Source organism: Felis catus, chromosome A3, assembly GCF_018350175.1.
Source record: "Felis catus isolate Fca126 chromosome A3, F.catus_Fca126_mat1.0, whole genome shotgun sequence".
Taxonomy (NCBI): Eukaryota; Metazoa; Chordata; class Mammalia; order Carnivora; family Felidae; genus Felis; species Felis catus.
Window position 1 is genome coordinate 66457006 of NC_058370.1, and position 27227 is coordinate 66484232.

Below are 27227 nucleotides of genomic sequence, written 5' to 3' on the forward strand. Positions count from 1 at the left end.
TCAACCCCCAACCCCAAGATCAAGAGTCACATGATCTACATACTGAACCAGCCAGGCGCTCCTCAAGCTCTTATTTCTTTTGAACGGTTTTGTTGTTGTTTTTAGGGGTGTTTTTGTCATCGTTGTATGTGAGCGCGGGGTGTTCTGTGGGGGTTTTCTGGTGGCCATTTGACACAGGGAGATTTGAGGAGGAGCCAGCCCATCTTTCTGCCCATGTGAAGGATCCTGTGCAAGGGAGGGACAGTCCCCTCCAATTAAAGAGACCGTGTGATTCAGCTCTGCCACTCTGGAATACATGGAAGAATTTGATGTCAGCCTGCCTCTTGAATCTGAAGATTAAAAGGCTGTTGTTCTACCACGAAGCAAACAAAGTGGCCGACTCCACGCAGAAGCTCTCCATGGTCCCACCAATTTTCAGTGACCCAAACACGATCTACAATAAAGTCTCACCAAACCTGATTTGCCTACTAAGAGCATGGGCAATACGTTTGGGAGCTAGCTTAAGGTCTACTTCTACTAGCCTCATTCATTATATGTTTCTTAGTGTTTTTATGTTAAAAATTGTATCACGGCACTATGACAGAGCGGTTTGTACACAGAACATTTCGTCTAGACCATCATTCTTAACTGCACCCCAACTTCTGATTTCATGTTTGTGAGTTGCCTTTGGGCTTCATCCGCATACAGATTTTAGCTTTATTGCAAATCACAGTCTGTTGTAACTTAAACTTTCCAGGGGGACTGAACAGCCCAGTGAGCATTACTGCTCACACCAGCACTGCTTCTCTGCTGCTGCCCTAAACCTTTCCATTCCACCAAAGACCCAGCCACTCTTCCCCTCCATTCTCAGTATGTGGTCACACACCTATGACAGGGACAGTGTATCCGTGTAAGTGAAGTGTAGCATTAGGTCTGACACATAGTAGGTGCTCCATAAATGCTGGGAGGAATACGAATTTCCCATGCAGACCAGTCAGATAATTTTTCTATGTGACCTTGGATGGTCTACCTAACTACCCATGCTCTTCCTCTTCCACAGCCTCCCTACTGGAGGAACAAAATAATGCAGCACTAATTCTGTCTGGGAAATCCATGGGGGTGGGAGGTAGCGGGAAGGGGAGTGAGCCTGAATTTTCCAGGCCGGAAACCTAACTGAGTCTTAAAAAAAAAAAAAAAAAAAAAAAAAAAAAAAGCATCCCCTGGATGGGATACTAAGGGCAGGGAAAGGACAGTCTGTGGAACACTGCTGCCATCTAGTGGTTTACATGCAAATGACAAATTTTATGCGAAGAGACCAGAGGCATTCAATAGGGTAATAAAAATCTCAGAATCTTCAAATATTGTGGTGATTTCAAAGAATCATCACAGGCAGAGAGTCAACAAATGCTGATCAAGTCAACAAATGCTCCTTCTGGGCCCAGCCCCTGCTGTGCACTGGAGTGGGGCTGGCGGTCCAGGGGACTAGAGAAGACAGACTGGTCCACCAAGCACAGGACACCACTGAAACAATATCCTGCAGAAAACAAGCAGACTCTGGTGGAGGGCAGGGGACTGGAATCTCACTTTATATACATCTATTTGGCTTCTGTTTTTAAAAATAGTTCTTAGGGGCGCCTGGGTGGCTCAGTCAGTTGAGCGTCTGACTTCCGCTCAGGTCATGATCTCACAGCTTGTGGGTTCGGGCCCCAGGTAGGGCTCTATGCTGACAGCTCAGAGCCTGGAGCCTGTTTCGGATTCTGTGTCTCCCTCTCTCTCTCTGCCCCTTCCCCACTCATGCTCTGTCTCTCTCTCTCAAGAATAAATAAACATTAAAACAAATAAATAAATAAATAAAAATACTTCTTACTTCAATAGTTATAATGAATTTATTGCATATTACTGACCATATACTCCCTAGGGCAATGATTCTTAACCTCTGACCCTTCTTAGATACACTTCAGAAGATCCATGAACTTGAGTGGGAAAAAATTACATCTTTATTTTCCTGAATCTTGAAATGAAATTTAGCATTTTTTCAAGTATGAATCAAGCAACAAACTGTGAGGGTTATTACCAGAACCTGTGACTTCATTATTCATAGAAATTATAAAATATTTTCTTATCATAGTACAATTGTTGCAGAGATCTCAAATTATTTATTCATCACTACTTTGAAATTATGGTGATTATTAAACCTGCTGCTAGATCTTAATATTAATTAGATAGCATATAACATTAAATCACTCACCTTTTAAAATATGTTGGTATGTGTATTTCAATATAATTGGCTACCAGCATGGGCACTGGCAAAACCCTTTGAAGAAAGTCCAGGGACACCTGGCTTAGCACCCTTGTCCCTTCAGACATGGTCACCTTATTCCCATCTCACGCTCCAGAGAGCATACAGAACTTAGCTACGGAGACCAAAGCCTGCACTCTGGAGACATCAATAGCCCTATTTACTGCATTCTGATTCTCTAACATCCATGAAGTTCAAGGCCTCTCCCTTAGATCTCAATTTGGACACCTAACGGATCTCTTCTCTCAGACTCACCAACTATGACCACACCTCCCCTCACTCTACTGTCTTTGGCTGTAGCCACAGCCAGGGACAAAGGCACTCAGCTTCCTTCAGTCCTCCAGTCTCCACGAAGGCCAGCCCCGCCTACCCCACCCCCACTAAGGCACAAGGACCTCTTCAACCTCTCTCTCCCCTCTCCGGGCAGCAGGGCCTTTTAGCCTTGGCAGACATGACCTGCACGTCCTTCCCCAGCCACCCAGTGGGAAGGCAATTAGAAATTCATGAACAGAAAATGCCCAGTGCAATGTTTCCTTTCAACTCTGGCAGAGTGAAGCAAATTCTCTGAAAGCTCCTGAAAGAAGACTATAATTGTGAGCACTGCCAGCACAGCCCTGGAGCTGAGACACGAAGCAACAGGCCTGTTCCAACACTGTCCCAGGGGTCCCAAGTTTAAAATCGCCAGTGGGGTGTTGAGAAGACAATACTTTGTCTTTCAATACTACGTTTTTAAGCTTTTATCTCGAGATAATTGTAGATAATTCACATGCAGTTGTAAAAAATATGAGAGAACTTGTGCACCCTTGACCCAGTTCCCCCCAATGGTAGCATCTTCCCAACCCATATCACAATATCCTAACCAGGATATCAACACTGATTTAGTCAAGATACAGATCATTTCACCACAAGGATGTCTCATGTTGCCGTTTTATAGCCATGCCCACTTCTCTCCTGCCCCCATCCCCTCCTTAATCCATTTCTATGATTTTGTCACTTCAGGAATCCTTCACTCAGCATAATTCTCTGCAGAGTCATCCAGGTAGTTGCTCATTATCAATACTTTGTTCTTTAGATGGCGGGGTGGTATGCTATGGCATGAAGTACCACAGCTTAACTATTTACCTGTTGAAGGATATCTGCATTGTTTCTGATTTGGGGCTATTATAAATAAAGCTGCTATAAACATCCGGGTGCAGGGTTTTGTGCAAACATAAATGCCTAGGAATGCAACTGCTGAGTCATATGGTAGTTACATGCTTCTTTTTTTAAGAAGCCACCAAACTGTTTTCCAGGGTGGCTGTACCATTTCACAGTTTACCAGTTCGAGCAAAGTACAGAAAACTTGCTTTTCTTTATATTATTCTATCCTCCTTCATTTGCAATACAATTGTGTTATATTTCTTCTGCATACATTCCAAACCATATCTGACTGTGTTGTTTTTTTGCTTCAACAATTAAGCATAATTACAAAATTTGAGAAAGAAAGTCTATTGTATTCACCTATTTTTTTGTTTTCCATGGTCTGCCTTCCTGATATTCTAAGTTTCCTTCTTTTACTGAGTCGTTTCTGTTTTAAAAACTTCCTTCAGCCATTCTTTTAGGGCAGGTATACTGGTGACAAATCCTCTTTGTTTTCCTTTGTCCAAGAATTATCTTTTCTCTTCATTCTTTTTTTTTTTTTAATTTATTTATTTTGAAAGAGAGAGAGAGTGTGTGTGCTCTCAATTTGGGGAGAGCCAGAGAGGGAGAAACAGAATCCCAAGCAGGCTCCAATGCAGGGCTCAATCCCACCAACCATATCATGACCTGAGGCGAAATCTGGACTCATCAGAGCCACCTAGGCACCCCCCCCCCTTTCATTCTTAAAGAATATTTTCTTAAGATCTAGAATGCTCAATTGAGGGTTCTTTCCTTTCAGTACTTGAAAATTATTGGGAGGGGTGCCTCGGTGGCTCAGTTGGTTAAGCATCCAGCTTGGGCTCAGGTCATGATCTCAGGGTTTGTGAGTTCAAGCTCCGTGTCAGACTCTGTGCTGACAACTCAAAGCCTGGAACCTGTTTCAGATTCTGTGTCTCCCTCTCTCTCTGTCCCTCCCCTGCTCATGCTCTGTTCCTCTCCCTCTCAAAAATAAATAAAACATTAAAAAAAAAAAAAGAAAAGAAAATTATTGGGCCTCTTCTTTCTGGCTTCCATGGTTTCTGATGAGAAACATACCATCATTCAAGTTGTTTTCCATTATAGGTAAGCTATTGTTTCTCTCTTGCTGCTTCTGAGATTTTTTTTTCTTCTTTGTCTCTAGTTTTCATAAGTTTGACTAGGATAAGTCTTGGTAGGTTTCTTTGGGCTTATTCTCTTGGAGGTTTGTTCAACTCATGCATCTACAGATTCATGTCTTTTGTCAAATTTACAAAGTTTTCAGCTGTTATTTCTCTGAGTACTTCTTTAGCTCCAACCTCTTTTCTCTTCTGGGGCTCTGATGACAGGAAGAACATTAGGTCCTTTGTTATGGTCCCACATGTCCCTAAAGTCCATACAATTTTTTTTTTCAGTCTTTTTTTTAGTGGGTTGGTCAGGTTAGGTAACATCGACTATTCTATCTTCCAGTTTACTGATTCTTTCCTCTGTGCCCTTCATTCTGCTGTTGAGGTTTTTATTATGGTTATATTTTTTTTAGTTCTCAAATTCCATTTGGCTACTCTTTATATCTTCTATTTCCTTGCTGATACTTGTTTTTATTTTTCCATTGGTTTCGTGTTCCTAATTGTTTGTTGAAGTATTTGTATCATGGCTGCTTTAACACCCTTGTCAGATCATTCTAAAACCTGTTATGAAGGGCACCTGGGTGGCTCAGTCGGTTAAGCGGCTGACTCTTGATCTCGGCTCAGGTCATGATCTCGGCTCAGGTCATGATCTCACAGTTTGTGAGTTTGGCCCTGCGTTGGGCACTGCACTGACAGTGTGGAGCTTGCTTGGGGTTCTCTCTCTCTCTCTCTGCCCCTCCCCACTCACTCTCTAAATAAATAAATAAACAAAAAAAAAAAACCTGTTATGGGTGCTGACATCTTTTCTCCTTCAGTTTGAAATCTCAGTTCTTGGTATAATGGGTGATTTTTGACTGACACCTGGACATTTTTGTATTATACAATGAGACTGGACTTTATTTAAACCTATTTTAACTGATTTTCCATGATACCCCTGTGGCAGGGGAAGGACAGGTGCTGCCTCCTTCCTAACAGGTGAAGGAGAGGTCTACTCCCTACTCAACCTCCATCAATACCCAAGGCCAGCAGCTCCTCCTTACTGCTGGACGTGGTTGGGAGTTTGGATTCCCCACACGGTCTCTCCAGACACTGTGGTGGAGGTGACATTGTTATCCCTGGGTGGTGAAAGGCCTGACCCTTCACCAGGCCTCCTCCGACACACCCCACAGAAAGGGGGCGGGGAGTCTCACTCCAGCCAGTTGGGAGTTCCTGGGGATGGAACTCCAGGTTTCCTGGGGTTCTCCACTGACCCTGTGGGCAAGAACGGGGCCTTGTTACTGTCCGGGGATTGGGAGGAATGGAAGTCCCAGCTCCTTACTTGGCATCGTCTGGCATCACCTCAAATACAGTAAGGAGGATAGCACCTCATTACAGCATGGCAAGGATGGAGGCCTAGGCTCCCCACTCAGTCTCTGCTGGCAGGGCCACAGTTTTCCCTGTGGTGTTTGGCTGGAATAGAGAAACTATTGTCTAAAAGTTTCCTGCCTTGTTAGATTGCCCTTTTCTTCATTCTCTGGCTAGAGAGAGCAGGTTTTTGTTGGGGCTTTTTTATGTGCGCTCCTTTTGGCATTTCTGGGTTGCTGGCTTCCTTAGCTCCAAGTCTGGATAGATCTGGTGAAAACAAACAAACAAACAAACAAACAAACAAACAAAAAACCACAAAACACACGTAAGACAGAACTCACCACCATGTTGCTGCTTACATCCCAGTGTCCCTAACCAGTCTGCTTTCTTCCCTCCACCTTTCAGACTCTTCTTGTTTGTTTACAAATAATTTTCCAGGGTTTTGTTGTACTTTGTTAGAGAATAGAAGTGTATCTACTCCATCTTCTCAAAAGGCAGAGGTCCTGGGTTTTTGGGGTTTTTTGTTTCTTGTTTTTAACATCCAAAATTCAGACATAATGTTCATAGTTTCTGCTACTAATTCCCTAGTTGAAATGTTAGATTGGTTGGGTCCTTGATAAAATGGATTTCCCCTTGAGGTAGAGATGTGACTTAGCTCTTGTTTTTATTGGGGATGCTACGTAAGAATACTTCTGTGTCCTCTGATGATAACTTCAGGGGAAGTCTGGAATATGACACAAAGGCTTTTTTTTCTCCTCTCTAGAAGGTACTGAAGTCCAAAATCTAGATCAGAGAGGTTACATGGCAAACACACAATAAACACTCAATGAATGAATCAACAAATGAACAAACTCAGGATTGACCAAAAATTAAAAGCACTGATGTCTCATCACTTTGTACTTAGGGGCTTGTTGGGTTATGCTATGCATCTAGCTAAAGCTAATAGGCTCTTCATATGCAATTGAGATGAAGTATGAATTAGTACAACTCTTCTGGATAGAAATTTAGCAATACTTACTAAGGCTTAGTAAGTAAGCCTTACTTCTTTGCAGGTTCAAACCTCAGTAATCCACTTTCCTCAAGAAGTAAGAGTATAAAAAAGATTTGTGTACACAGATACCACAACGTAATTGTCAACACCACATAACAGAACACCCTAACTTGTAGTTCCTCAACAGATGGATTGACATCCATGATCTATCCGTTCAGTGGAATAGAGAACATCTTTTGACCCCTGCTCTGGAGGAGTCATCAATCCCTTTTTAGCCCCTCCAACCCCTGCAATGCAATAGGGGCCCAGGCTCTCTAGCCAGACTGAGGAACAGGTGACTGAGTATTAAGTATCTACTTTGTGTAGTGTCAGGAACTTACTAGATGCTTTTTACATTTGCCCTCATTTTGTTAATCCTCTTCTCCTTTCTGTAGGTAAGTTTTATTGTAGTAATTTTTTAGATGAGAAACTAAATTTCAAGTTCACAGCTGAAGAGAGCAGGCCTACGATTCTGAGTCGACTGCCTGAGTCCAAAGCTTATGCTCATATAAGGCTGCCTCTCTTGGATAGATTTATCCCCATTTTAGAGATAAGGAAACTGACTGAGGTGCAGAGATGTTCCTGATACATTCTGAAAAATCCTTCAAGTGGGTTATGAGAAGGCTAGAAGAGAGGAGGTATGCAAGAATGTCACTGTGTCCCTAGTATCACAGGTCCCTCTCCCACCAGGGACATTTGCTAAACAGGACCACAAAGGCTAGCACGAAATAGTTACAAAGGGAAGTCAGCTGTGAAGGAGGAAGGAGGAAGGAGGTGCCTGTCTCGTCTATTTAATGGGGTGACTCTACCTTGTAAGGATCTGCTTCCTTCCCCCTCCAGCTGCCTCAGTCCCTTCCCAGCAGCCAACAGGATGAGGTTGTTCTGGGAGCCCACCCATTAGATCCATCCAGAGGGGCAACTCTGGATGAAGAAGAGCCAATGCAACATCCAAAGATCTTCGGGGGGCAGGGGAGAGAGAAGGCAATGGTTAACTTCCTTCCTTCCTTTTCAAATGGCAGAACAAGGTGTCATTCCCAAAATGCCAGGGGAGACTGTGCTTTTTGCTTGGTCCTGGGAGGCTTTCAAAAATGCTACCTAATTAAATTTTCTGCCAAAGAAAAGACAGTCACCAGACTCCAGGAGAAAACAGTTACTTTCCTAAGCTAGACAATGCTGTCATAATCTGAACGTGGCCAGAGAAGAAAGGTCCAAAAAGTGATTTCACTCAGAAGAAGAAATGCATCAAAGCAGAAAGTGACTGATTACTGGGAGTCTACCCCTGCCAAAAGAACAGGGCACAGCCAGGGAGGGTCATAGGACCTGTGAGGGAGCAGGCACATGGAAACATCTGTACTAAATAAACAAAACCTTCACGTGGGAGGAGAAGACCCCTACTGGACAAAAATCAACTGCTCTTCATTTTGTTTCATCAGCTTTATTGGTCATATACCCAGGATTCAATATATAAATCTTTCAAAATAACTAGATATTACAAGAATAGTTTACAATTCAGCTCTGATTGCACAAATACTTGACACAGGAAACCATTTTTTACAAATACATACGTTTTCTTATAAGAATACTTCAATAAAGAAAATAGGTCTCTATGCGTCTTACAGCAAATCCTAGGCAGTTTTTTCCCCTTTCAGCCATCATTTCAGGTTTTTTACCACAGCAAGTCCACCACATCCAATAGACCAAATCACAATCTGCTGCTACTTCTCATTTTCAACTGTTACTGAGATCCGCAGTCTTAATTAAGAGTTTTTAGGCTTCTTTTTTTAATCTTTCCTGATCTGAAAGAATTCACATATTTAAGCTAGAAGAGGTCATTTAAACACCATGCCTTCTAAATATAGCTTGCAGCAATATGGGTGCTGGGTGATCTTCTCTCTCCTCACTTAGGCAAGACCAGCTAGTAGCTTTACCCCACTGTGCCAAGCAGGAGGGATAAAGTCCTTGCGTTCCTAATAGTTTCTAAGCAGCAAAAACAAACCCTAGAAATAAGAGTTAAATACAAATATTAAGAAAGCTAAAACATTTGCTAATGATTAGAATAAAGAACATTTTAAATTCAAAGTCTCTCCTAAGACGAAGAAGACATAAAAGAAAGGATGTGGCAGTAGTTTTACAAAATACTGAAAGACGAAAAAATGCTAATCACTTAGGTCAGTTGTGTATCATTCCCAAAGTGTCAGAAGACACAGAATCTTCGACTCTATGGCTAGCTGAATTCAGTATCTGGCATCCTTCTTATGCCTTGTGATAGTCTAATACTCACTTGCCCAGGGTGGGGGCAAGCCATCATTCAGGCCAGGGGAACTTTGTGGAATACTGACCACCTTTACCAAAAGAGACAGAATCCACCAGGAAAACATTTGGCATTTACGCCATTCCCTCACTGTTACTGAAAAGTGTGTCTACTTGGCAAAGCTTCTCTTACTTTTCCGGTAGCATGAATGCAAACCAAGAGACCAGCAGCATCCTACAGTCAAGTTCCTGAGTACCACACTCCAGCTGTCCAATATTCTTGAAAGGATTCTTTAATCAAGCCCTTGTCCAGTAAGAGATTTAACAGTACTTGGGGGCTACAACTATGTCCTGCTTCTCTTCTATTTCTCTTGATTTCTCTTTCTCACCCCAGGGTAACAAATCGCTATAGGTTTTTACCAAAATACTGTTGCAGTTGGAAAGGAGTTATTTCGCATTACCCAAAGTGTTTAATCACATTATGACGGGTCACATTCGCATACAACTAGATGGCCAAACAACGTCTACTGCAGTGATTTTGCAAATTCCGCATAGTCAATGTATCCATCATTGTTTTTGTCATCGTCTCTCAAAACACCATCTATTAGATTAATCAGTTCGGCTTCACTCATTGGTGGTGCCTGTTCATTCGCTTCCTACAAAATACAAATTAGACAACGATGAGTCGCACGTTTTACTGGAAGTGCTTAGCTAAGGTCTAAAATGTCCATGTTCGTGTGTCCAAAAACTCCTTCCATGTAGTATGTGGCTACTTCTAGGAATCTACAAACCATATAACAGACATAGAGTCAATTCATAAAAATCCAATTTAGAAATTATATTTGCCAGTGAAAAAGAAAGATGCAATCAAAGCAGGTCCTTGCTTATTTGTTTTAAAAATTACTTTTCCCTCTTTTCTAATTACAGAAGTAACACATGGTCACTGGAGAAAGCTAGGTCTGGCTTACACAGAATTATGAGGTTCATAATTCCCACAAACCCATTCTAGAGAAGAGCTGAGAGCTCGTGCTCTCCCGAGGGTCAGCTCTGGGTGCCATGTGCCCTTGTAAAGTGCAAACGGTCTGCACTGGACAGCGTCCTGGGGTCAGAACAAGAGGAAGGCACTGCCAACCAGGAGACCATGTTACAGTCTTTGAGACAAAGGTGTTTCCCCTGCTCCGGAGGGAGCTGCAGCAGGGCTCACTGTGCTGAGTGCCATGCTAACGCTGTTCACATTCTGCCAATTCTTCCTTTGCCACCTCTCCCACACGTACCCTTTGCTCTCCTGTCTCTACCACCAGCCTCGCCTTCTGGGACTGCTGAATCCCAGGTCCTCTCCCTGATGCCAAGCTCTCCCCGCGTCCATCAGTCTGCCTCCCACGGCAAAGGACCTTCCCGCGACACTGCCACTCTTCTGCACAAAGCCATTGTTAGCGCTCCCCACCACCTTCAAAGCAAACCCGAATCTGCTCTCCTGCTAGCCACCAGGAGCACGCTCACACCACCAGCTCTGCCTGTCCTCCTCTCCACATTATAGACTGAAGTGTGGCAGGGCAGGACAGACGCTAGACCTGGACACATCTGGATTTCAGTTCCCTCACCTCTAACATGGGGGTAATAACCGTGCCTGCCCAGCCCACTCCCAGGCTGCTGCAAAGACTCTGTAAATGCTCTGCAAACCGCTTCATATGGAGCACTGAGTAGTATCACACAAGTCCTCAATTATTACTGAGTCCCTTGATCGCTTGGTTTGCCACCCTTAAATAAAACAGCTTCTCCCCTGCTCCGCATTTTGATGTGGTCTGTCCTCCAGGTGCTGGTTCTCAAGCTCTGGTGTGCAGAAGGAGTCCCTGGAGATTCTGCCTCAGTAGGTCACCCTGTGTGAGAAGCGCCTCCGAATAGGAAAAGAGGCAGAACGGAGCGATGAGCAGACAAAGAAGACACAGCAATACAGTTGTACAAGGACAGCACAGGTCATCAAGACTGAAGACTGAACCTTTTAGGGGGGAGGGGGGGCGGAGAGCACTTTCTGAGATGCTGCCCACTGAGCTACCGCAGACCTACCTCCTTATGGACGTGAGTGATGGCTGTAGACAGCTCCAGGCCATCAAGCAAATTATTGCCATCATAATCATGCATTTTGAAATAATGGAGCTGCAGTTCTTGTGGGGACATCTCCGCCTCTGGTTTGTTGATGACACCTTCTAGATGCTCCATGATATGCCTAAAAACCGATAGTCAGACTCAGACCACTTGGCAGCAACCCCGGGATCACACCAAAACGTTAAGAACTGAAAAGTTCAAGATCTTAAGGTTCACTCATTCCAGAAAAACAGAAAGCGTGGCAAAGCACACTCAAGGATGATAGATACAGGCAAGGCCATGAAAGGGGCAGGGAAAAGTCAAACAGTTCACCTGCTAAGCTGGCAAGATTATGGGTGTTTTCCTCTTTATTATTAGAATGCTGTTATAACATCATGGGAGACTAGCAATTAAACACATTTTTTTGAACCAATTCAAGGAAAACAAATTATGTGTGAGCCTAACTGGCCCAGGACAAAAGTTGCAACAAATAATTCAGTGTTAGAATGTGACAGTAAAAAAAGGAAAAGCTCTAGTCAGTCCAGAAACCTTAGTTTTATCCTGGATTCTGTCACCACTACTGTATACACGTGTGTGAGAATGTGTGTGTGTGTGTGTGTGTGTGTGTGCGCGCGCACGCGTGTGTGCATGCACGCATGAGCATGAATGCAGAGGGGTTGTCTGTATGTCTGTCTGTGGTGAAAGAGAGATAGGATGAATTCAGGCAAGTCATTTATCTCATCTGGGCATCAAGATCCTCCATCTATGAAATGATGATGGAAAAAGACTGCCTGATTTACAGGTGGCTATAAGGAATAAATAATCACTCTTGAAAAACGTCAAGGAGTTGTACAAACAGTAGAAGGGTGGCTACCGACTGCAGCTGCAGGGGGGAGGCTCTGGGACCCCAGCCCTGGCTGGATACGTACTCTTGGTCGTGCACTGTATTCTTATCCAGGCCCACGCTGCCAGGATGGGAGAAGCTGGCCCCAGGCTCCTCAGCCCCGGCACCTGGAGCACAGAAGGCCCAGAGCAGACCACACAGGAAGGGGGTTCTGAGCAGCCGCAGAGATCTCATGGTCGCCGGCACCTGGGAGGTGGGGAACATAGAAGGTGCAGGTGAAAACACCAGAGCTAAGGTTCTTTCAAAACATGACAGTGTGCTGCTCCTGGAGAAGGAACTCAGTGAAAGGAACGAGGTTGGGGAAGAGAACATGTCCAACTGGACCTGAGGCCAGCTCTGCCATTACAGTGTGGGATGACCTTGGGCACTCCAAGTCCCCATCACTCAAAGAGCGGGTGGGAGGGCTTCATGACATTTCCTGAAGCTCCTTCAGAATGCCAAACAACTCAATGAGAGGTTAAAGGGATCTGAAGATTACTCCTGCCTACAAGAAGCTTACCGTCTGGTGAAATACTTCCTATGGAGAGCACTAAAAAGGCAGAAAGCGAAGTGTCCTAAAGAAAAATAAAAAACTGAGAGTTCAGAGGAACAAATTTCCTCTGGGTGAAGGAAGATCAGTGAAGGCTGGGGCCACAGTTTGCTGTGGACGTGCAGGGACTGAAGGACTAAGGCAATGCTGTGAGCAGAGCAGAAGGTCAGACAAGTGGGAAAGAAACTCCAAGTGGTGTAGTCAGGGGGAGCCTAGAGGATATGAAGCAGGCAGAATGGTGGACAATGGGGCACAGAGGTTGACCAGGCTCTATGGGATATGGCTTTGCATGCTAGGCTAAGGAGGCTGAAGTTTCTGGAGAACAGATGGGGAGCCACTGAGGATTTGTGAATGGGAGATGAGATCAGAGCTTGGTTTCAGAGTGGCTCATCCAGCAGCACAATGGGGGCAAGGTATTTGGTGGAGCAAGACCAGAGCTAGGAATGTGGCAGTTGAGGGAAGCGATGAGGCAGGTCAGATCAAGGCCTGCAGTAGGGGACATGGGAAAGAGGACATTAACCCCTGCCTCATCCATCTCCCAGGACTGTGACAGGTAACCCAACCACTGTGAAAGAGCAGCAGAAAGGAGAGTTACACAGACGTTAGGATTCCATTAAGTACTCCCGGAGTTTGGCTAGACCTGCAACTATGGTCAATAAGATACAGTCAGCTACACAGTAAGTTCCTGAGGGCAGGAGTGCTTCGTTCCCAGGATTCCCCACCAAGGCTCAAGCAGGCCTCTACGATTTGTGAAATTCAAAATCCCAGTCTTTCCGGGGGCTTATAGACCGATCTCAAAAAGGTGAAGGACTGCCATACCAACTAAGGCAATGCTGTGAGCAGAGCAGAAGGTCAGACAAGTGGGAAAGAAACTCCAAGTGGTGTAGTCAGGGGGAGCCTAGAGGATATGAAGCAGGCAGATGGTGGACAATGGGGCACAGAGGTTGACCAGGCTCTATGGGATATGGCTTTGCATGCTAGGCTAGGACCATGTTGGTCCTCCATACCAACACAAGGACTACATATCCATCTCCCAAAAGGCAGCACAAATTCTGCTGATAACAAAGGCCAGTGATTTCTAATGGGCCAACGGTAGCCACAAGACCAAACCAACAGCAGTAAAGAGAAAGCTTTAGGGTACTGGTCATTCCTTGCATCCATCACACACACAGCTCACTCCAAAGCCTCTGTACCTGGGGCTGGCAAGGAGCTGTGTGGCAGCCCTCTCACCCATCCCAAAAGGTGGGACTCCGGGAGAATACCATCCCCATGACGTTCAGGAAAATTTCCCGAATCCATTTTGCCTATCAGTGGTAACCCCTTCAACAGTTCCTTCCTCAAGGGAACAACAGTCGCTGGGGTGTAACTTCCAGGGGGCCAAAACGCAGCATCTAATCTTACAACTGTATTGGGACATCATAATGCAACATCATACTTAACAGTAAGAAATGATTTTTAATATTTAATGAAAAAGAGCAGACTGCAAAAGTCTGTGAAAAATAATTTTGTAAAAAAAAAAAAGTGTATATTTCATACATAGAACAATGGCTAAAAATGGTTAAAAGATTATTTTCTGAAATAGGAGGTGTGATTTGGATTTTTCTTCTTTTTACTTTTCTCAGTTCCTACTAAGGATTCTAAGGATTCCTAAGGTCTAATGTTCCTACTATAAACATGTTTTTCTTTATAAATGTGTATTTAATGTGACTTACCCCATAATTTTGCTCAAATATGTATGAATGGAATTTAAAGCGGGGGCGGGGGGGGGGGCTTCCATTTAATTCTCATCCATAGAAAATAATTCAGGACCAGAAACTACATTTCCAGTTTTACCAAATAAAAGTGTCCAGACCCTGACAAGGCCACTGCCACTGTATCTGGTACCCGAAAACAAGGTCTCAAGTTACTCCCAGCAGTGACTGCCCAGGCCAGAGCAGAACAGCTTGGTCTAACCACGTATCTTAGAGTTCTGAGACAGGAGAGATCAGAGAGGGAAGCCAGTTCCTCCCAAACCTCTTAGACTCATGCACAGTAGACATTGCTTTCTCCAGCAAGCCTTCTTCAAATCTGAGTCTGGCTTAGGTGTTCTTCCCATTCGCTCCTGAGTGCCTCCCTTCAGAAGGGTCCGGTCTGACAACAGATGCGAATGCGATCTTGAAAACTGCCTGATTACTTGTAAGTGCTCCCTGCTGGACTGAGCTCTATGAGGGCAGGGAGGAAACCACATTCCCAGCAGCAGGCACAGCGCCTGGCACAGGGGCTGACGGTTTTAGCCTGTGTGCCACAGTCCTTAGTGTGCGGTGGGGGGAGGGATTCCCATCTTCACAGATACACTGCCGAGTTTTGATGTCAGTGTAACTGAGCATAAAACTTTTTTTCGAGATATCTATCAGATAGTCGAGTGATCAATGAACCCATAGCATAATTTCTTATAACTATGTGGTTCGAAGCTTAGTATCAAATTGTGTATGTGTGTGGAGGAGAAATAGGTTCTATTTAAAAAACACCAAAAAGAAATCAAGGGATAGGTAATACAGTAACTATGGGTCCACATTCTCTCAAGGGAAGCAGAATAAAGGTCAAGAACCAGTTGATGTGGACATGTCCCACTTTGGTTTGTTGCAGCAGGTTTCTAACAGAACATAACACAAGTCCAATCAATCTACCAAACACAGAGGAAAAACTTTCCCTCAAGTGCTTCAGTGAGAACAGGGAATCTGCCATCTAACAAATTAAACTGTCACATTCAAAAAGAAACATAAGCAACTCCCCTTTGCCTGAAGAACATGTTGCATCACCCATATTCCAATGATTTAGTTCAAGGCCATGAGCAAACAGGCTGTTAGATAAACCCCAGCAGTTCCCAAGCTCACTGCCTTCTTTGAGAAATTATAGAGGCCAGACTGGAAAAAAATCCAAAGGAGAGACTTCTGAAAGAGATTTCAGAACCCAACCCCTGCTTTCAGACATCCTTGACAAGAAGCCTCAGTCCTGGGAGGGAAGTACCAGACCAGGCTCAGTAGCCAGTCTCAGTGTAATAGGGCTCCCTTCACCGCTCCAGCAGCCTCTTCCAGGCCCAGAACCTTTGCTCCCAATGTTCCATTAACCCGTCTGCCGTCTTCCTTCCAGGCCCAGTTCAAATGTCATTTCAGGCTTCTTCCAGCCACACCAATCTTTCTCTCCTCTGACTTCAGTCTGCAGCCTCTCACAACATATAGTCACATATTGTTCTTTTCCCTCCCTCTGTGAGGGCCAGGACACTGTCATCTCAGTCTCTCCCTTACTCTACCAATCACAAAGTGCTAAGCTGACTGGAGAACAGCATATCCTCAGGTCTGATTCAGGGCAGTGGGTTTTGGCACCTAGATATGCTGTTCCCTATCACAGAAGATCTGGCCTAAGCTGGAAAAATAACCCCTTTGGAGCTCTCCCACCAGGGCCTGTCTGGCCAGCTTGGTCCACCCTCTCCTCCCATTGTGTCATTAGCCCTATCAGCATGTTAAGAGTTTGGAGCCAGCCTTCCTCCTATAAAGATTGCAGCAGCTGTTAGCAGGTTTTCTCTCCTGCCAGGGGCCCTCAGTTAAGAATTCAAACTCAGGGGCGCCTGGGTGGCTCAGTCGGTTGACTGTCTGACTTGGTTGACTGTCTGACTTCGGCTGAGGTCATGATCTCGCAGTTCACGGGTTTGAGCCCCACATCGGGCTCTGTGCCGACAGCTCAGAGCCTGGAGTCTGCTTTGGATTCTGTGTCTCCCTCTCTCTGCCCCTCCCCCACTCATGCAGGCGTACGCTCGCTCTCGCGCTCTCTCTCTCTGAAATAAGTAAATATTTTTAAAAAAGTTTTTTAATTAAAAAAAAAAAATTCAAACTCAAAAGCAGCCACACTCACTAATATCCAGACATCCTGTACCCAAAGTCAATGCCAAAGAAGAACTCTGAAGGGTACTTCCCATTTACCACTGCTATGGTCCTGGACTGAAGGCAAGAATATAGCCAGGTTCCTAGGCCAAAGAAACTGCTACATGGGTTGGAGATTGAGAATTGGTTCTGAAAAGCAAAACATTTAATAACTTGATCCATATGTTTATTTGGGGAGCCCGAGAAGCGGCCAGGCTTCATTATGCATTTAACCAACACACTCCTTACTAACAGCCTGGTGCCACACAAGGTACTGAGGACTATGGCCCAGACAGGTGCCTGTCACACTGATTCCAGCCTGGTGGAAAAGAGAGACTAATAAATAGACCCCTATGGAGTACCGCTGAAATCCTAACCCACACCTGGAGTAACCCATGAGGGAGAAAAGGATTTTTTCAACTAAAGTACAGTACTTCAGGCAGAGAGAAAAGAATGTAACCAACACCTAAGCCTGTAAGAGACTTGGTCCAACCCAGGAACTACAAAAGATTCAAGAGGGTCGAAGACACAGTAGAGAGGTAGAACTGAATGGAAGCATATGGTTAGCTTGTCTAAATAATTCTGCAGGCTGGCAGGGAACTGAAATCTGCTACTCTGGGATAAGCAGGCCCATTTGATAAGGAGGGTGTTTGGCCAGGGGGCCTAATCCACTGGAACAGAGTGGGGAAGAGAACTAGAGTAAGGTAAAAACAGAACAGGTCATGAAGGGCCTGTATAAGCTATGTTCAAGAGCTCAAAAGAACAATGAAAATCCACTAAGGACAGAAGGGGAATGGGGGAAGGGATCTGCTGACATTAACAGGTCTGTGTTTTAAGATTATCACTCTGGCTTTCCAGTACAAAACAAACTACAAAGGATCAAAAGACCAGTCAAGATGTTATTGATGTAGTGCAGGGGTGAAATGACAGTGGCCTGAACTAGCTGCAGCAGAGAGGCCATGGATCAGGGGCGAAGTGGGAAGTATCTAAGAGACCTGTGATAGATTCGATTGGGTGGGTGAAGGAGTGCCGAGCCGGGGCGGGGATGGGGGGGCGGTTAGAGTGACGCCCAGGTTTCTGGCTTGGGCACCGGGTGCATGGCGGTGCCATGCCCAGACAGGGGATTCAAGAGGAAGTGGGCTTCCCCCATCTTCCCACTCGCTTGGCCAGACAGGACCTGTTTGTTGTGACCCCCTCTGGGACACAAGGTACCGGCGGTAGACGAGAGTAACGCCCCCAGCCGGGCCCATCTGGCTTCAAAGCCCCCGGCCGCCTCTGTTCCAGGAGAGTGGCTGTGCTCCCGGCCGCCGGCTAAGCTTCCCGAGGCAGCGCAGAGGCCGAGACCCCTACTCAGGCCGCTCCCGCCCCGCAACCTGAGCCGGAAGCTCCGAGCCCCTGAGAAGCGCCGGGATCCCGCCCCACTGCGGACGCCTGAGTGCCGCCCCAACGACCTCCTTCTCCAGGGTCGAGTCACAGACCTTAGAGGACGAAGCCCGGGCCTCGGCTCCTCCTGGGTTCACTCACCCTCGCTGCACCGTTTCCAAGCAGTTTTCCTCAGACGCGAAGCCTCCTAGCATGAGCCTCGCCAGCCCCCGTCCTTGCAACGCTTTTCCTCGCCCTCCCCGCCCCGCCGCGCTGTGCGCATGCGCGCTCCCCTCTGGCCGCCCATTGGCGCCACAGAGTCCCACCCCTGCCCGGCGCCAGGCAGTGTGGACCGCTAGGGTGATTCCACGTGTAAAGGGCCCGGGACCAACTAGGGCCTGGCAGGCGCAGTTCCTCAGCCAGCCAGCCAGACTTCCCGAGGGCGACAGTTGGCTCTAGCCTAGGTTGGGCCACTTGAGCCTTCTCGGCCCGGCAGCTTGCTAGTAGGAATGTAGTCCAGCGTGGGACATAGGATGGCTAATGGGGATGGGGAGGATGCTACAGCTGCCTTCCATTCGGCCTCCACCTTTACAGGTTCCTCGGTTCCTCCACCTGTAGGTTTGGAAGAAAGATCATGGGAATCCTAGTTCCACTTCTCATGAAATGCCTAGAAGACGCTGGAGCCAGCTAGAGATCCTGCGATTCCAAGATTGTCCTACTTCCAGCCTCCACTTGCTGCAGTCCACAAACCGCTTAAGCTGCAAGACCTATTCAATTGTATACGAGTCCCACCAAGATTTCATGGGCAGCCCAGTTCAAAAACCACCTTACCTGTGCAGTAAGTGAAATCACCTTCTATCTCAATAGAAGACAAAGCACTTCAACCCCCTTCCCCCCACCCCCCACCCAAACAGACCCACAAACAAAAGAAACCATAAGCCCCACATAATCCTGCTCGTACACCTTTCCCCCTATACAATACTATCATTCCATGAATATTTATTGACCAGATGGGTAAATGAGTGTGGGACCGTCATTTTTTTAAATCCCTTCTCCCATTTGTGTTCATAAAGATACATAATCATTTTTCATATGAGCCTGGATTCAGAAAGGGAGACACTGGGCAAGAAAGAAAGGGGTTAAGTGAGATGATCCCAGAAGCCTCCCTGTACTCTGCCTTAGCAGATCAGTGCCTTGAAAGGTGGCCAAGGTAACTGCCATTGACAGTACCCCATTTCTTCTCCCATCTTCATCTGAGATTAAAATCTGTTAATCCTCTCCCAGAGAAAAATCCCAGGATCCCAAAGTCCCTGAAGAAACCCTATTAGTTCAAGACCCCTTCTTTCCTTAGTCTGAAGTTTGAGTTACTTTGATCTAGTTCATTCTTCAGCACTGCATCTGTCATCCACCCATTCTTACATTTGCCCATTTATTCATTGATTCAGTAACATTTCTTGAGTACTTCCTATGTACTAGGCACTGCGCTAGGAGCTACTAGATATACAAATAAGACATAGTCTTGTGTTCTCATTCTATTTAACCAACGCTCCCACTTTTTCTGTGGATCTTAACCTCTATGTCTTTCTCTAGAATTACCAATTGCTCCCTCTCTAATAGACCATTCCCATCATCATATAAGCTTGCCCTCTGGTTTCTATCCCACCATACTGCTGAAACTGCAATCTCCATGCAAATCCAGTGGTCCCTTCTCTGTTCTGTTTTTGCTTGCCCTCTCAGTACTATTTAACATAGTCAACCACTCCCACGTTGAAACACTTTCTTCTCATTTTCTGACATCATGCACTCTTAGTCCTCCTATCTCATTGGCTATTCTTTCTTGAGTTCTTTTCCCTGGCTTCTCATCTCCTGCTCAACCTATAAATATCAAAGTACCCTGGGTACTATCCTGAGTCTCCTCTTTATCTACCCAACTCCTTATTGTGATTTCATCTAGTCCTATGATTTTAGGTACCACTTATAAGCAGGTGGCTCCAAATTTTTTCTAACAATGACCTCTCCCTGTAATTCCTAATTCCCTAAAAAAGTGCATACTTGACAAATGTCTAACTGGCATCTCAAATTTAACTTGGCCTCCCCAAATATTTTCATCCCCAAGCATGTACCTCTCTGTTTTGTTTATTTTAGTGAATATCATTGCCATCCATTTAGTTCTTCAAGCCAAAATTCTAGGAGATATTCTTGTTTTTCCCCTAGCTCTACTGAGGTATAATTGGTAGCCATGAAACCATCATCTGCTACCTGTACTTCTGTGAGAGCTTCCTAACTGAACTCCCTGCACCCATTATTGCCCCCATTCTAGTCCATGAATGAGAGCACACATTTATTTAAGCCATTTATAGGTGAATGCGCTGTAACTTGTAGCTGAACCAATTCTTAACAGGCAAATAATTTGGTACCAGAAGTAGTACACTAAAAACAGACACTAATGTGGAATTAGCTATATGAAGGTTAAGGTATAGCCAGTGGTGAAGACTCCATTCCAAATTGGAAAGTTGGTGAGCAACTTGTTAAGCAGTAGTGAAACTGTCAAACTGCTGTCACTTGCTGGACCAACCGAAGTTGTATTGTAGGAGAAATCTCAGGATCAATATAAAACGTTAGTGGTGTTGCCTTTTTTTTTTTTTTTTTTAGTAGCTTTCAGCAAGTGAGTGACAAATCTAGATTAGAGATACCTGATTTGAAAGCAGAGATTAAAAATGAGGCCTTGGTAAGGGCGGAATTCCTTACCTGCAGTTTACAACCTAAACTGACCTAGTCCCACAACTTGAGTCTCACTAGCTTGAAATAAATAATTTTCTTTGTATACCCAGCACAAGTGGAAGCAGGGAAGAGGCAGCTTTATCAGGAGAAAAGATTGAGGCCCAAGGTAGCAAAAATGGACTATAGGTGGCATCTCTGCCTGCAACTGTTGTTTTGAATTGCCTCAACTGTAATTGAGCACACAAAAAGCAGCCCCTAGAAGACTTAAATATTCTGATACTTGATTTGCTTGTTTTGCAAAATTAAGCACTCGAGGTATACACAAGAAACTAACAAAAGAGAACAGAGGTGAGAATATGACCTTATTATTACTATTATTATTTTTGAGAGAAAGAGACAGAGTGCAAGTGGGGTAGGGGCAGAAAGAGAGGGAGACACAGAATCCAAAGCAGGCTCCAGGCTCCAAGCTGTCAGCACAGAGCCTGTTTGGGGCTCAAGCTTACCAACCACAAGATCATGACCTGAGCCAAAGTTGGGTGCTTAATCCACTGAGCCACCTAGGTGCCCCAATAAGACCTTAATTTATTTCTTTTTGTATTTTTTTTTAACCAAGAAAAATGTTACCTATTTGGAAAAAATTTTTTTATTTATTTATTTTGAGAGAGAGAGAGCACACAAGCAAGGGAGGGTCAGATAGAGGGAGAGAGAAGATCCCAAGCAGGCTTTCTGTCAGCCCACAGCCTGATGCAGGGCTCCATGGGGGGCTGGATCTCATGAACCATGAGATCACGAACTGAGCTGAAATCAAGAGTTGAACCCTTAACTGACTAAGCCACCCAGGCACCCCATGGGAAAACATTTTTAAAATCTTTAATTAGAAAACCATTTAAAGGCCCCGTAGATAAGTTATTTGATTGTTATTACTCATGCATGGAATTGACCAGAAGCCTAACAAATGATTGAGGGAATCACTTATGTCCTTAAAATCTGAAGCCTGGTCAACATCAGTCTGTTACTGTTTAACACTTAGGGCAATCCCTGGATTCCTGAATCCCCTCCAACAGGAAGTGGGATACAAACACTGGCATTCTACACAACCAGGGCACAGAACAAGTGAGGGGCTGGTAGATTCCCCAGTCAAAAACTTAACATACTGCCACAGAGGAGATCCCTTACTATATACGTCCAGCAGGATTGGATGTGGTTTACTATGGGGGTATATTATGCTTTGTATGCTTCTTTTTTTTTTTCTAAAAGGAAGCTTTCATTGTATTGTCACACTGTGCACTGAAAGTATTTGCATACATTTTATTGTTGTACAGCTATAGACGAAAGACACACTCCTATTGTCCTTTACTTACAAACACAATACCTCTGACATTAGATGTGTGGATTTTCTCCCCACACCAAGCAATTCTCTGCAACACTAGCTGAGTGTACTACAATGCTATTCAATTCTGACACAAACTGGAGTTAGTAGTCTAAGGGCTCAATCCTTGAGACTGCCCCCCCCCCACTTCAGATGACAATCACAAGTAGTAGGTGCCCAGGTTACCCACAATAGAAATTGTGGGTAACAATAGAAATAGAAACAATAGAAATAGAATAGCCCGACTTGGCTAAAAATTGGAGGTTCCCATGACCCCCTTCTTGGATTTGATCATTTGGTAGAATAGCTCCCAGAACTCAGGGAAATGCTTACTGAGGTCTGCCAGTTTATTACGTAATAAAAGACACAGTTGAAAATAGCCAGATTTGGAAATACAGAGGATGAGGTCTGGAAGGGTCCCAAGTGCAGGAGCTTGGGGTCCTGCAGAGTGGGGATGCACCACCCTCCCAACACATGGTTGTGTTCACCAACCCAGAAGCTATCCAAATCCTGTGCTATTGGGATTTTTATGGAGGCTTCCTGACATAAGCATGATTGATTATTAGATCAATCTCCAGTCCCTCTCTCTTTCCTGGAGAATGGGGAGTCAGGCTGCAAGTTCCAAGCTTCTAATCATGGCTTGGTCTTTCTGATGACCAACCTCCACTCGGAAGCCATCCAGGACCCTAACAAGAGTCATCTCATTACCACAAAAGACACTCCTATCACCCAGGAAATTCCAAGGGATTTAAGAACTGTGTCAGAAACCAGGGTCAGGAATCAGGGTCAAAGATCAAATACTAGAACAAAAGATGTTCCTAGTGTTCTTATCACTTGGGAAATTACGAAGGTTTTAGGAGCTCTGTGCCAGGAACCAGCAGTAGAGACCACTACATGTATTTTCTATTATTTCACAACAGTATATACAAAGGAAAGTACACATATAGAAAAGCATACAGCTCCATAAATTTTCAGAAATTGAACACACCCATATAATTATCACCCATATCGAGAAACAGAACATTACCAACATCCTGGGAGTCCCCCCTGTGCTCCCTCCCAAGTACCACCCTCTCCCCAAAAGGTAACTGCTATCCTGACTTCTAATAGCACAGAGACATTTTACCTGTTTTTGTATTTTCTATAAATGGAATCACACAATACACACTCTTTTGTCTCTGGCTTCTTTGACTCAACATTATTTTGAGATTCACCTACAGTGTGTATAGTTTTAGACCATTCTCATTTCTGTATGGTATTCTACTCTCTATGCACATCTAGGTAGTTCCCAGTTTGAAACTATTGTAAACAATGCTGCATTGAATGTTGTAGAACATTTCTTTTGTTGCACATCTGTTTGCATCTCCATCAGGTATTTACCTGGGAATAGAACCACTGGCTTATAGGGAACACAGATATTCAGCTTTACAATATACTGCCAAAGTTTTCCCAGGTGGCTGTGACCATGGATACACCAGCAAGAGCATGTGAAGTTCTGTTTTTCCCCATTCTCCCAACACTTGGTACTGTCATTTTCATTTTTTTCAGAGAACTTAACCTTTAGTTTAAGTCGGAAGGCCACAAGAAACCCCATCTGGACCTGGAAGAGGGGCCTGTACACAGAGTACCTGGACTCCATGCTGTCTGTAGGAGCTGGCTGACATTTTAGGATTACCTCCTTTATGGAGGAGTGAGAACATTCCATGCAAAATGTGCATATGGGAAAGAGGGGTGTGTGGGGGTTATAGGTAACCAAAGAGCTGCACAATGTTGACTCCAGTGAGTTAGACTGGGTGGTAGCCCAGTTTCAATTTTCCACCCTCTTGCTCTTGTCTATCCCCATAATAAAGACTAAAAAACATTAAACACTCACTTTTCCATCTTTTTTGCAGCTACATGACCACATGACACAGTTCTGGGCAATGAGACACGGGGGGAACTTGGGAAATCTGCATTTCTAATAACAGATCTAAGTGACTGGTACCAACCTTCAGCAGTAATCCTCAACCATGAAGGCAAGTCAGGGAGAATTTCAGAAAGGCTACTCCCATGCTTTGGAGCTGCTGAACCAGCACAAGCAGCTGCCTGCCTCCAAATATTCTGTTATGTGGGGAGAACTCCTGTTTGAGCTATTCTATGACAGTCAATTGCATTTCTAAGTGATACTGAATTGATCAAAGTGAGGTCACCGAGGGCTCAGGAAGCAGTTAATGTGGAATGCTGGACAGCAGCCAGATTGCAGTGCATGATGAGCACCTGGTAGGTAAGCACCAGGTACAGCAGATACGGGCAAATCTTCCAAGCACTGCTACGAAGGGAATGGAAAGTAGCTAGAGAGGACACAGGATCCAGGAAGGGTGGTCTTTAAGATGGAGTGCCATGCACATATCTACATCGTTTTGGAAAGAAGCCAGCAAAGATGAGACTGTAGAGCCAGCAGAGTGGAAAAAATTGAAAGGGTAAGGTTACTGAGGAGGCAGGAGAGAGTGGATCCAAAGCCCAGATGGGGACAAGCCTGAAATTTGGGAGGCATGGCTATTTTCTGAAAAAAGCCGTGGTTGGAGGAGGGGCAGGGAGACTGAGCGGGTCAAAGTTTGAGATCATTATGGTGTAACTGGGAAAGCAGACTGCCTAGGAAAAACAGAGGCTTTCTGGTCTGAGTTGAAGGTATAGGTGAAATTGGAAGTTGTTCATTTATAATGGTATAATGGTACAGTCTTCATTATTATTTGATTATATACAATTGGTAATGTATGTTTCTTGAATTTTAACTTAAACATTTTCTTGCATGTGGCCAGAAAAAGTTAGAACATAAAGTTGTCTCATAAAACATTAAATTCCTCTCTCTCATTCACCTTTTCCTTCTTGGGCTAGCTGCCATTTGTGACCACACCAGGGCTGAGTGAGGGAAGGACTAGAAAGTGGTAGGGGGATAAGGACGTTCCTACCTGACATGTATAGTAAGTTGGTTCTTCCCCTACTTTCTCCATTTGATATGGATTCACTCAGAATGCTTTTGTGTGGCTTCCCATCTGAAGCCCTCACTATGGTTCCCTTGACGCCTTTCAAAAAGCTGCTGGTCCTCTCTCATTATCTGTTTTCCCTAGCACTCCAACAGATATCCTTTTGGGAAGGATCCCTTTAAAGATGATCCCAAGCTGGTTCAATGGCTCATGGCTTGGGTTGGGTTTGACAAGAGCCTGGGGCAGAGTCCCTACTTCTCCCAGGTGTTTTCCAGGAGATGGCAAGCCCCTGGGAGCCCAGTATGGGCCCTGAACAATGAGAAGCAATACTGAGGGTGATGTCTAGGTCCTAAGAGCATCCTTAAAGAGTCTCTCAGTCCCCAGCATGGTTCGGTGAAAGGAGACAAAAATTCCCAAGCCCTCCAAGGGGCTGGGTGTGATAGCAAGGCAAACCAGGTGAGAGCTGGGGGCTGGGAAGAGAAGAATGCAAAGTACATCTTCCTCAACAATAAGAAGCCAGGGCAAGACTTCTGACATTAGTGGCCCATGCAGAAAGCACAGGGGGTGACTGTCCTGAGCACAGCTACCTTCAGAACCATTCCTTACTCTTCCACTATTGTGTTTTGCATCACAAGGGGGATAGCCCCAGTGAATAGCATTTCCTAGCCTCCCCTGTCAGTTGCCTTCCGGCTGGTTCAGCTAATAGAGGATACCAGCAAGGGATCAGAGGATGGAAGGGAGAAAGAAGCTGCTTCCACGGGCAATAAGCCCCCAGTGACCTCACCTTATAAATTCAGTTCACATTTGAAACCAGTGACTTTTACGAATTCCAGGTACTCAGATTCCCTAGGTACTCAAATCCACCTTGATTCCCCTAATTCCCAAGGTCCCATATGTTCTTAGTCATTGCCTTAACTTTCTCATAAGGGACATGACTGTTGTAATATGGGTTCTTTCTCTGTTGTAATATGGGTTCCCACAGTATCAGACACTGTATCTGGATTTTAGCTGCTTATGTTCAGGAGCTCTAAGACAAAAGAGACTTTTTAAAGACACTCCCACAGGCTCTGACTGTGGTTTGAGCTAAGAATTTAAAATTCTGGGTTTGGGATTTTTTTTTTTTAACTTTTTAAAAAGGTCTTTTAGGCTGAAAGCCATCCGAACGAGCCAGCCAGCCTATCTTATGTCCTTCATGTTCCTCATTCCTTCACAATGACCCGTCACTGTTCCCAAGGAGCATGAGTACCTCCGAGAGTACATGCAAAAACATTCCAGGGGGTGCTCAGGCAGTTTTAGAGATTACTTTCAGGCCCTCCCTTTTTAGATGCACTCTTTGCTAAAACTGACCTGCCTGACAAGGACTTGCCTTAGAACATGAAGCCACTTCTGTTTTCCAGACTCCCCTTTAGCAATCATTCTCCCTCCCCCACTTTATTTATTATGTATTTATGTATTTACTTTTTATTTAGTGATTCATCACTTACATATAACACCCAGTGCTCATCTTAACAAGTGCCCTCCTTCTCCCTCCCCAACTTTAAACAACTCTGCCCTACATCTTACCAAGATGCATTGTCCCAGGATACACAAAGCTCAAGATAACCACAAAAGGGGCAATTCAAACTATTGATGCCAGTAAAAGCTGCTTTAATCAAGGCACAAACTTCATATATCTCCTTCTCTTCTTATTTCTGATAAGAGTGAAACACAGTGGAATTTTGGTTTCTATTGGATGTTCTGAATTCAGGCATACTGTACATGGGGGTGGTGGAAATGATGTCCATCTAGATTTAATGACCCCAGCCATTATCAAAGAACTCACGACTTTGGTGAAAAATCCCACAACTGTTGATCTCTTAAACTTCTAAATAGATATACTTTCCCCTCTAATAAGTCAAACACATTAGCATTTCTTAATATCTCTTTATTTCCTCTCCTCCCCCATTATGTTGTTTGTGTTTGGAATTTCTGACATTAGTTCTTCTGGATAAACATTTTCAATCTTAGACTTTTCAAAAACAATTTTTCTAATGTTTATTTATTTTTCAGAGAGAGAGAGAGAGACAGAGTGAGAGTGGGGGAGGAGCAGAGAAAGAGGGAGACACAGAATCCGAAGCAGGCTCCAGGCTCTGAGCTGTCAGCACAGAGTCTGACATGGGGCTCGAACTCACAAACCGTGAGATCATGACCTGAGCTGAAGTCGGACGCTTAACCCACTGAGCCACCCAGGCACCCCAA

At 44.7% G+C, this 27227-nt stretch overlaps 1 protein-coding gene and 1 pseudogene across 4 annotated transcripts; both read right to left on the bottom strand.

The window, feature by feature from the left end:
* Positions 1 to 27227, bottom strand: part of LOC102901533 — a 118478-nt pseudogene that overhangs the window by 70835 nt on the left and 20416 nt on the right.
* On the bottom strand, positions 5281 to 18242 carry MCFD2 (multiple coagulation factor deficiency 2, ER cargo receptor complex subunit). 4 transcript variants are annotated; one of them, XM_023251661.2, is made up of 4 exons: positions 18099 to 18242; positions 12175 to 12335; positions 11228 to 11387; positions 5281 to 6150 (listed from the first exon to the last, which is right to left on the bottom strand). In XM_023251661.2, the coding sequence occupies exons 2-4, from the start codon at positions 12321 to 12323 to the stop codon at positions 6088 to 6090; spliced, it is 372 nt and encodes a 123-aa protein (XP_023107429.1). In that variant the 5' UTR covers positions 12324 to 12335; positions 18099 to 18242; the 3' UTR covers positions 5281 to 6087. The 4 variants fall into 4 exon arrangements, with proteins under 4 accessions (XP_023107429.1, XP_006930156.1, XP_023107430.1 ...); XM_006930094.4 differs by lacking the exon at positions 5281 to 6150 and adding an exon at positions 8333 to 9819 and having other exon boundaries at positions 18099 to 18241; XM_023251662.2 differs by lacking the exon at positions 5281 to 6150 and adding an exon at positions 9826 to 11040.

What these genes read in the sequence shown, in the direction of transcription:
- MCFD2 (XM_006930094.4), bottom strand. Translation starts at nt 12,323, where the DNA reads ATGAGATCTCTGCGGCTGCTCAGAACCCCCTTCCTGTGTGGTCTGCTC. An exon ending in AATACAGTGCACGACCAAGA is followed by an intron (nt 11,388 to 12,174) that starts GTACGTATCCAG and finishes ATCGGTTTTTAG; the next exon opens with GCATATCATGGAGCATCTAG. An exon ending in TCACTCACGTCCATAAGGAG is followed by an intron (nt 9,820 to 11,227) that starts GTAGGTCTGCGG and finishes TGTATTTTGTAG; the next exon opens with GAAGCGAATGAACAGGCACC.